Source organism: Heterocephalus glaber, unplaced genomic scaffold, assembly GCF_053883595.1.
Source record: "Heterocephalus glaber isolate CG9 unplaced genomic scaffold, H.glaber_assembly_v1.0 deba00000937, whole genome shotgun sequence".
NCBI lineage: Eukaryota > Metazoa > Chordata > Mammalia > Rodentia > Bathyergidae > Heterocephalus > Heterocephalus glaber.
In genome coordinates this window covers 3562229-3572984 of record NW_028258173.1, presented here as the reverse complement: position 1 = coordinate 3572984, position 10756 = coordinate 3562229, and the positions used below count along the sequence as shown (strand labels likewise).

The window sequence follows — 10756 nt, the reverse complement described above, 5'->3', positions numbered from 1 at the left end:
GAGCTGAACCTAGCATCACAGGTTTTGTCTAGGCTGGCTGGGCCAGTGCAGCAGAGGGAGTCCTCCATGGGAAAATTCCCTACCCAAGCTCCCACCTACTCGAGTTTTGGTCACTCTTCTTAGCCCTTGGGGTGACTAATTTCCTCTATCAACCTGACTGGGCTATGGGGTGCCCAGACAACTGATCCTTGTGATTTCTGAGTGTGCCTGGGTGTGTTTCTGGAAGAGATTAGCATTCAAATCTAGACCACCTGATCTAGATCTCCCTCCCCAGTCTGGAGAGCCTTCGCCCAAGCCACTGAGGCCACAGGCACAACAGAAAGGCAGAAGAAAGGAAAATTCTCTCTGCTGAGGCTCGAGTGTCCATCTACTGCCTGCAGACATCACAGCTCCTGGCTTAGGGGCACTGGATGCAGACTGAGTCACACTGTCAGCTCTTCCAGGCCTCAGTCTGCAGGCAGCAGACCGTGGGGCTGTCAACCTCCATAACTGAGGGAGCCAATTTCCATAATAAATCCCATCTTGTATGTCTCTCGCTATAACCCATTGGTTCTGTTCTCCAGAGAACCTTGACGAATACAGCCCTAGAGACAAAGTCTCGAGTCTGCTTCTCCCTCTCAGAAAATATACGCTTGCAAGAAGGACATCTGGTTCCTCTTAAATATCTGAATATTTTATATTTCAATTAAAAATCAACACCATTTATCACCTGCGGAGCACGCCATGCTGTGATCTACTTAGTCACTCCTCTGTTGCTATAGTCTAACATTTCCCTAGGATAAGGGGGACAGGGATAAATAACTTTGTAACCAAATGCTTAGATGCCCTTGTTTTCTTCAGAAAAATTCCTAGATACAGGGTTGGCTGATCAAAAGGAAAACATGTATTTACAGCTCTTGACTGTGGCTGCCACAACATCCAGCTGAGCTGTGCAACTGCTCGCCTTAGGACAGAATGCATGGGCTGCCCAGCCTCTCCAAGGACAAGCAGCCTCCCGGCCAAAGGAATTGAGCAGATGAGCACAGGTCTGCAGCTGTGAAGTCTCCTTCCACAGCCTGCAGCCAACATCAGTCTCCTTGGATTCCTGGCTCTGCCACTCCACTGGTGACCTTGGGCGAGACTCAGACCTCCCCATCCAAACAGGGTCAAACTCCTGCATCCCTCCTTCACAGAGTCCTTGACAAAACAAGGACAGAGATGTGCAGGGCCTTGTGTACTGAAAGGCCCTTGACAACCACATATTTATCTATATGCCTGGGTATCTTATTCCTGCCTTCAAGAACTGGTGTGTAGAAAGCAAAGGCTACTTCCCCATTTGTTCCTTCGTCCTTGTCAGGGAGCCCACAGGGCCAAGGGGACAAGATGTCACAGCTGAGAGTCAGGACTTGTGATATTCTTCGTAGCTCCGGGCTGGACACCTGGGAAGGGCTAGGCTGGTCTGCTCCCAGCGATGTCTGAGGTTTCCTGCTAAGAGGGCTATCCAGGAAAGTTTGTCCACCCTCAGAAAATGCTGGACAGGGAGCCAGGACGGGGCTGGGTGTGAGCAAGTCCACTAAGCCTTTGACCCCCAAAAGTAAGGAGCCCGTGGGCCGGGGATTTAGCTCAGTGGTTCCGGTGCCTGCCTCACAAGCACAAGGTCCCGAGTTAGATCCCCGCTACCCTAACCCTAGCCCTAACCCTAACCGAAAAAAGAAAAAAGGAGCCCATGTGCCCCAAAGCCCTCCAGTCACAGTGTCAACACAGTCTTTCTGTATACAACCACCCTGGGGACCTGAAGCCCCCAGAAGGACCCCACCTCCTGTCCTTCCTCTTGATGGGGCTCAAGCACTTCGTCATTGATCCCACTGGCCTGCACCCCATCGCCCATGGCTGAGGCCTCACTGTGCCTACAGGAAAGATGAATGACGAGGTCTTCCTAGGGTTGAGGGACCCCTGCTCCCTCTCTTAGGCTCCCTGTGGGCTCCGATTTCATCCTGTCTGCGTGCGCTGTAGAGACACAGCCTGGCCTGAGTCTCCATGCCTGTGGCCCTCCTGGCTTTCTTCTAAATCCCTCTCCTGTTTTCCGCCCCCTCCCATGTCAGGGAACCCTGGCGAGGACATGGGGCCTCAGTGCAGCCACAGGACTCAGCACAAGGCCATCTAGGCAGGGCGGCACAGGAGCAATCCATCAAAGGAGAGGCTTCCTGTTGGTGCTGGGCCCGGTGCAGTGGTTGTTTAGGAACCATGTTGCCCTCCTTGGATTCCTAGGCTGAACCCATCAGGGTCCCTGTGCTCCAGATCCAGTGAGGGAGGAAGGGCTGCACACCCAACCTGGGGGCAGAGAGCATCCAGGCTGGGCTAGGGGAAGCAGAACATCTGCGGTGGGCAAAGGGAGGTGCATTTCCTCCCCTGCCTGCATGCCTTTCTCCCTAAAGTGCTCCTGGACAGAGGCTACCCGGGAGAGAACTGCACTCAGTGTCTCAAGGTTACTGCAAAGGGCGTGAGGAACTTTTAGTACTTTTACACACTGACTCATTTATCAGAAATTTGCTGAGGCCGGGTGTGGTGGCTTTTGCCTATCATCCCAGCACTCAGGAGGCTGAGGCAGGAGGATTGCTTCGAGTTTGAGGCCAGTCTGGTCTACATAGTGACCAGGCTGTAGTTCAAGGATAGCTTGAACTACGGAGTGAGACCCTGCCTAAAAAAACAAAACAAAACAGAAAAAACTGCTCTGAGAAGTATAACCCCACTTCTGCAGAAAGGGAAGCAGGCTCAGAGAGAAACAAAGTGGGGGCTCAGAAGCAGTACACCTGGCTCCAAAGCCCAGGTCATTTCTCCCAATCTTTCCCTTTGTTTTTTTTACCCTAAACTGTCCCATTTTCTCAGTTAAGAACCAGCTGTCAGAGAGGGTCCTGGTCAGGGGCCCCACTGTCACCAGAGGGGCCTGGCAAAGCCTGCCCCACCCTGTTTGCTTTGTTGAGTATATGGTCCCAACCAATGGGGTGCCGGGAAAGCCTGTCCGACTACAGATCAGAGAGAGCACAGAAAGGGCAACCCAGGCCGGGCCGGATGCTGCCCCGGAAGCTACGCTCTCCAGAGCTCTGGGGCTCTTTCCCCAAGGAACATTCTGAGACAGAAAGCCAGGCCTTTGGCTGGAAACCCACATTCGCTCAAGGGCTCAAGGGCCCAGGACGTGTGGGTGAGTCCCTGGCACCCTCAGGGTCAGCTTGGACCCCACATCTCATGTTTTCCCCATCACATGCTTCCTTCTGGAAAGTATGGGACAGGTAACCAAGTGACAAATACACCAGCCACATCCTGACCAGGTGCTTCAGTGACCCGGGACAGGAAGTTTTTCTTTTTTTTTTTTTGGTACCGGGGATTGAACATGGGACCTTGAGCTTGCAAAGCAGCCGCCGGAACCACTGAGCTAAATCCCCAGCTCCGACGGGCAGTTTTTCTGTAAAAGGTGGCTAGTAAATGACTTTGGTGAGAGTGATGCAACCTGACACTTACTCTCCCCCAACCGCTGTGTTGCAAAAGCAGCCAAGGCATAGAGGCGCTTCCGGCGGGGCGGGCGGGGCTGCCTTACAACAAAACTTTATTTACTACAACAGGTGACTGCCCTGTGGTGAGTGTGGTTTGCCAACCTCTGAAAGAGGCCAGCAAAGTTTTAGGGGCCCGACGGCCTTCATGGGACCCTGGCACATGAAACTGGTCCAGCACACGCCACGAGGTGCCCTGCACATCCTGAAAGGCCAGCCCGGCCCCTGCAGCACCCCTAGGAAAACGCATGGCTGAGTCCACCCGAGGAAGCATATTCAACAGCCCACGTGCACTGTGGTGCTGTAAGTCAGGCCTGGGTGATGGATGCAGAGGTTTTACTCTATGACAGACTAAAAACCACACTTTAACTCCGTGACCTATGCAGTATGAATTACATTTCAATAATGCTGATGAAAGGCAGAGGCTGGGTGTCCAGGAGAAAGAAGTAACAATCCTTTCAGGCATTTTATCTGTGCCTCCAGGGCCCAAGGGAAAGTCACTTGCTCATGCTAGGCAAGCACTCTGCGCCCCCAGGAATTTTACCATTATTCTGGCCTTGAACTTGTGATCCTCCTGCCTCAATCTCTGCAGTAGCTGGAATTACAGGCATGCACTACCACGCCCAGCCCCAAATCCCTTTTGTTGGGAGTGAGTGATAAGAATTAAACTGAGGACATTGTACTTGCCCTACCACTGAGTAGCACCTTTCAAATGGCTTTTCACTTAAAATAATTACACAGTTCATTCATATTAATCCAAGGAAATTTAGAAAATAGGTTTAAGCTAAAAGAAATTTTAAAATGACCCTCAATTTACCCACAGTTCAGATAATTTTTTCAGTCATGGGGATTGAACCCAGGGCCTTCACACTGAGCTACATCCCAGCCCTTTCTTATAATTTTTTAAAATTTTGAGACAGGGTCTTGCTAAATTGTCTAGAATGGGCTCCAACTTTCTATCTTCCTGCCTTAGCCTCCCACAGTGCTGGGATTACAGGCATGTGCCACCATGCCTGGCATACAGCCTAGAATTTTGATGGACATCCTTCTGGACTATTTTTCTATATGTGCATTTCAGTAAGTGCAGACTTTTATTTTTTTAAGTGGGATACTGAAGTAGCAAAAGTACATGAAGAAAAGCCAGGAAATTGTCAGCAGAAAATTAACCAGGTCAGTGGCTCCCTGAGTGGACAAGGCAGGGCTGGGACCAGCCACTTCCTTGTGGTTTTGGGGTAACGGCCTCTTGATGTAGGTGTTGGCTTGATACTATCATCAAAATGGACACTGGAGCACTGTGACTTTCTCAAAAGGTATGCTACGAGTCTGGCAATGTATACAATGTGACCACACAGACTGTGGCAGAGCCATAAGCCCTGGACATGTTGCACGTCATTCAACGCCACTGCACACGACTGCTTGCATTTCGCTGTAAGGACAGAACATAGTTTAGTCATCTCTAATGGACGGGCAAGCAAATCTCATACACAAGGCCAGCACTCTGCAGCCTCCATCATCATCACCAGCGCCACAGCCTCCACACTTCCTGTTCAGACCTCAAAGAGAAAAACAAGAACTTGGCCAAGTGCTCTCAATACCTAGATATTCATTTAAAGTTATACTTAAGTGCAACCCTCCACGTATCTTCTTTTAGCATCGAACACATCTTGGGTAGCCCTGGGTGGAGACGCCTGCTCTGTTCAAACACTGACAAGCAGAAGCACCTGGTGAGGTCTAAAAATTCCAGTGCCCACACCCAGGTCCAGAGGCTCTGAATCCATGTGGCCGCCTCCTTCCAACCCCCCAATGCCGAGGCCTGAGCGGCCTCAGTGGCTGCCTTGGGCCCTGGGGATCCAAGGCAGACTCCCAGTGGCTGGCTGGGTAGTGATGCCTATTCCCAGAGGGCCCAGCTCCCAAGATGCGCTCCCCCCAGGCATGGCATCAGAGGTCCCTACAAGTACAGGCTGGCTGGGTGTACTGCCCTATGAGCCTGGGAGTCCTCTACACCAGTTCTCTATCCATTCAAATGTCACCAAAGGTTTTAGACTGCCTAGCCTGCACTAGTGAGATCTACCTGGCAACTCTGCTGAGATTGCAGGGAGAAGGGAAGCAGGGAACCAGCCCACCTGCAGGCCCTGGACCATAGGCAGCACTGACTTGCTGTGCCACCAGAGGGTGCAAATTCCAGAGCCCCAGCAGGTCCCAGGCTGGCGCTGTGCTCTGGACAAAGGCAAGGAGGAGGTACTGTTTAGGCGAGGTCCCTCCAGCACCCGCCACACCTTCATGATTCCCACACACCTCTTTCCTCTTCAGCTCCAACCTTGGGAGCTGCCTCGAGCTAGGTTCCAAGAGCCAGGTTCCAATCTGTCCCCTGCAGATGTCCATCTAGGGACAATGTCCAAAACCGAGCCAAGGACTCCCAGTCTTCCCACCATCAGCAAGTGCATTTCAAGCTACAGCTTCACTTTTGAATTTTGCTCATTTGGACAGTTTACCTGGTGTTGATCACCTGCTTGAACCACACTGAGTATAACTTCCTTTACACCCTACGCTGGAAGACAGTGAGGGTTGCATGCAATCTGCTCCCTGACCCACATGCAGGGATAATAGCCTGCTTCTCCTTTTCATTCTCTGGGGCACAGCTAACTACTCTGTAACTGCTCCTTGAAGCAGACAAGCTGGATATGAACATCAGGATGCACAAACACATGACCCAAAGCAGTCACCTTCAGAAGGAGTTGCCAACGGCATCTGCAGAGAGGAGCCCTGCTCTCAGAAGGCCTGGCTCAACTCCCCAGTGTAATGCTGACATGCTTTTCACACTTGCCCGAGTGGACAAAGCCATCACTAAGTGTGCTAGGCTGGTCCTTATCACTGTGCACACAGGGGCTAGTAGGCTCTGAAGGAACTGAGCACACTGCTGAGCTCAGCACAGGGGACCCAGCAGATGACCCTTTGGGCCTTGACTATGGGCCCCTCTCCATCCAGGCTGGACACCACCAGCAGGTTTGCAGAGAGCAGTTTCTAGACATGGGAACAGCCATAGAATTAGCACAATGTGGGAGCAATGCGGCCTTGGCCATTGCCACCCAGGCCATAGAAGAGACTTTATTCTCTGGGTCCAGAAGCTCCTGGATTTATCGTTGATTCCAAAAACCAGCCAAAGCAGCCTGGGTCTGCCAAGTAACTCAGCTGGCTTAGTAACTCAGGCTCCACCCGTGGTACTGCCTGAATGGCGAGTCTGGGGCTGGTTTCTAGCCAGATGACTGTCACTACACATGCTTGTGGTAGGTGGCGAAGGATTTCATTAGGTGAGAGGGAATCGGGCCAGCAGCCCTTCTGAGCAGTGCTGTCACCAAGACACAGAATACCTCTCGCCTTGACCTTCCCGGAAAGGACAGGGACCTGGGACCTTCCAAGAGCATGTCAGATGATCTCTCACTCTCCATCCTAAGTGTCACAATCTCTGTGAATTATCTTTGCTGACCATAACTCCAACCCCACTACTGCTAAGGGACACCTCCCAGAAATCCTTCCAGGGGTAGAGAAATCTGTTTCTTAGACCAAGAGCCTCGGGCCAGTTAGCAACGCTGCATTCAGCCATGAGTACAAGGAGCTAGCACATCAAGGTAAAAGCCAGCCTCTATTCATCTCCAAAGTGCACCCTTTCCAACACCCTTGCTTCACAGTCCCAGTTACATAAAATCTCCTAGGGGGTTTGTGAACCAAAAAGCCAAGGTCTGAGCCAACTATCTGCACAGGGACCCAACCAGAGTAATCTTTTAGGAACACCCCCCACCCTGCAATTCTTTTTGCAGTAGAATGGGGAACTGCACCAAGCCAGACACAAACCTGCACCTCTCAAAGGTGAACAGAACGTTGGTGAACAGGAGGAGGCCGATGCAGTCAGGAGATGGGGGTTTCATCTCAGCACCCTACCCTAGGACATCCAAGCACAGGAGGGATGACAGGGAACAAAACAGGGCAGCCTTGGTGTACTGGGCTCAGTAGTGCCCCTCCCCCAAACTCCTATCCAGCCAGAACCTGTAAATATAACCTAACCTTATTTGGAAACAGGGTCTTTGATGAAATCAAGTTGCGATGAGATCATACTGGATGGAGGGTGTGGCTAAGCCCAATGGCTGGTGTCCTTAGAAGAAGGAAGTTTGGACCCAGATGTACACACAGGGTAGAGGTCCATGTGTAGACGGATGCAGAGCGGGGAGGGATGCATCTGTACCCAAGGAACACCAAGGATACCCGGGAGCCACCCAAAGCCATGAGAGAGGCCTGGAACAGAGCCTCCTTCAGTGTCTCCAGAAGGGACCAGCCCTTCTGACATCTGGAATTCACTCTGAGGGCCTCCCGACTTCGAGACAATAAATTCCCCTCGCTGAGCCACTCAGTTATGGTCATTTGTCACAGCAGCCACAGGAGACAGAATAACTGGGCTTGGCAGTGCAGCTCTGGGCTGAGAGTGGGCTCCTGCACTGGGATAGGGTTAAAAGTTTTGGCTTCATGTCGATTTTGTTGCAATGATTTGGACACCAGTGCCAGGAAATCTAGGCAGAGGAGAGTAATACGCAAGGCAAAAGGAAGCCAGGCGGCATCTGCAAGAACTCCCGACCCTCAGCAAGCTCTGCTCCAACCACTGCAGAAGCAGCTCCCAGTTCAGTGGCTGCCTCAGCACATAGCTCAGCAAGGACAGAAGCAGCTGCCTGGAAATTCTCCCCCACAGGGCTGGGGAGTGTGAGGTGGTCCCAGGCCCAGCTCCTTCCTGCTGGGCTCCTATGGACCAAACCCCCAGTTCCCTTCTGGGGCCCCATGACTTGCTGATCAGAAGCACAGGCCTCTCTCGGCCCTGGAGTCCCAACAGGCCAGTACTCCCAGAGGACACCCTATCCCCGGAAGGCCACTCACAGTTCCCTCCATGGGAGGAGCCTCTTCTTTGCCCCCAAATTTTGCTGCAAATCAGGTGTTGTGGAAACTCCCCTGAAGCACTCAACACACCCAAAGCCCAGGTGGCCTGAGCCATGTGGTCCCACAGGTAGGAGCAAACTGCAGGCTCCCCAAGCTGGGCAGGCAGTCCTCAGGGCTAATTTCGAGGGGGCAAGGAGTCTTGGGAGGGGATGGGGGTCACTGGTGACAACAGCAGGAACACAAGAGCCCCAGCTTCAGTTCTGGCGGGTGAGGGATACCTACCCAGCCTTGCCACATGGAGCAAAGGATACTCAGCTGGCAGCACTTAGGGGCAGACATTAGAGGTAAGGCAGGGAGGTCGAGGAGGCTCACCTGCTGCCCACCTGAACGTGTCACCACCAAGACAGGAGAGGCCTGCAGTGTCAGCCCTGGCGGAACCCCCCGTTTCTACTGTTCTCCCACTCTGAATCCTGCTCCTGGGGACCAGCCCATATAACTGAGCTCCTCCTCCTTCCTTTGCACATATTGTGGGGGACCAGGCATCCGAGGGTAACAGCTATGTGCTGAGCAGTCACACAATCCCACCCGCTCCCTCCGGTCACCAAAGCTCCAGTTTTGGGGGGCATCCTGGGAAAAGTCACAGGCAGCGAAACACTCAGGATGCCGGTCCCTGCCGGGGTCCCTGTGGGGGGGTCCCTCGTGGGCAGGGCACTCAGCAAGGAGACAGACCATCCACCTCTACGGGCTTTTCTCGGGGTCCCTCTGAGCCCCGAGTAGGGGGACTTCATCTTGCCCCGTTTAATACGCTTAATACATCGGCCCTCAACTGGGGCCGGCGGAAGAAGCACCCCCCACCCCAGAGGCCCGAGAATCCCAGCTCCCACCTCACCTGTGGGAGTTTCTCGGCAGGCAGGTTTCTAAGTCTCCAGTCTCAGTTGCTCAGTCTCCAGCCACCCCCAGCCCAGCCATGTCCCCCTCTGCCCCGCCCCCAGCGCTGGCATCCCAGGGCGGCCGCCTGCCAAACCCCAAGCCGTTCCCTGGCTCCCTTTTCAGGGGCTGGAGCTGCTGCGGAATTTCGGTGGGATTTTGAGGTCGCGAAGCATCTCACCAAAGAGAGGGAAAGAAAGGGAGAGCGGGAGGGAGGAGAAAAAGTACGCTTCGGGCGTCCACTTGCGGGATTCTAGGGGGCCCCCGGAGCGCGGGGTGCCTGGCCCTGGGCCGCGGGCGGGGCGCCGCGGAGCCGGGGGTCCCCGTGAGCGCGCGGGGCGGTGGGCCGCGCGGGCGGGCCCGGGGTCACGCCGCTTACCTACGTCCGCATTGCAAAACGCCTGTTGCGGGTGCACCGGGGAGCAGCTGCAGGCGTCGGCAGCGCGCGGCAGGGTCCCCAGGAGCAGCAGGCCGAGCGCCAGCCGCAGGCTGCGGGCCGCGGCGCCCATGGTGGGCCGGGGGTCGGCGGGGGCCGGCACGCCCCTCCTCACCTGCCCCGCGCACCGGCGCGAACTTTCCCCTCTCTGGGTCTCGGGGCGGCGAGGGCACGGCGCGGGCAGCTGCTCGGTGGCGGCGAAGAAAGCGGGGAAGGGGCGGCGAGCGAGCGACTCCCCGCAGGCCTTCTATGGATGTGTTTGCTGCGCGCTCGGCCGAGCCGGCGTTTTATTGCGCTCCGAGGATCCTCTGCTCCTCCTCCCGGTGGCTGGCAGCCAGTGCAGGCCGGGCGCTACCAGCACCCCTCCTCCCGCGCCCGCGCGCCGGCCCTCCCTAGAACCCGGGCTTTTGTTGTGCCCAGCCGGGCCCGGGCGCCGGCTTCCCGAGCCACGGGTGCGTCGGCCGGGCCAGCGCGCTGCGCACCTGGCTCCCACCGTGCAGGGCCCCAGTGGGCCCCTGGACTCAGTGCCTGTGACTAGAGGCGGGTTCCCGAGGCTCCAGGCCGCCCACCGCCCTTCCTTCCAGCCTGGCTCCTGGGTCAACACTGTCTGATCCGTTTCCACCCAGGGTAGATTCCAGACACGGGCTGTGTGCCCTTTGGCCCTTAGGCCCGGGGCCATTCCCCATGGTCCATCCCTGTGGGCTGGAGGCCCCCCTCAAACACCCCAAACACCCGGGGCTCATTTTTGCAGTGGAGGCCTTAGAATTTTAACTGTGCTCAGCTGTTTATGGGAGGGGGTGAGGGGTATGGTTGATGTGAACAAAACAGGATTTTTATAAACTAACCATATTTTAGACCAGTCAAAAGGGGGTTCGGGTGGGGGGCAGGAGCGGGTAGGATTGTGTGAGAGGCGTTTGTGCAGAGCGCACAAGGCAGAGCTTTCCCCTAAACG

At 54.8% G+C, this 10756-nt stretch overlaps 1 protein-coding gene across 1 annotated transcript in view; it reads right to left on the bottom strand.

The window, feature by feature from the left end:
- Positions 1-10112, bottom strand: part of Timp2 (TIMP metallopeptidase inhibitor 2) — a 41855-nt gene extending 31743 nt beyond the window's left edge. The window contains exon 1 of the mRNA XM_004860838.4: positions 9748-10112. Coding sequence (XP_004860895.1) covers positions 9748-9877 — 130 coding nt within the window. The 5' untranslated portion in view covers positions 9878-10112. The remainder of the gene's footprint in view (positions 1-9747) is intronic.
- Between the last annotated feature and the right edge of the window lie 644 nt (positions 10113-10756).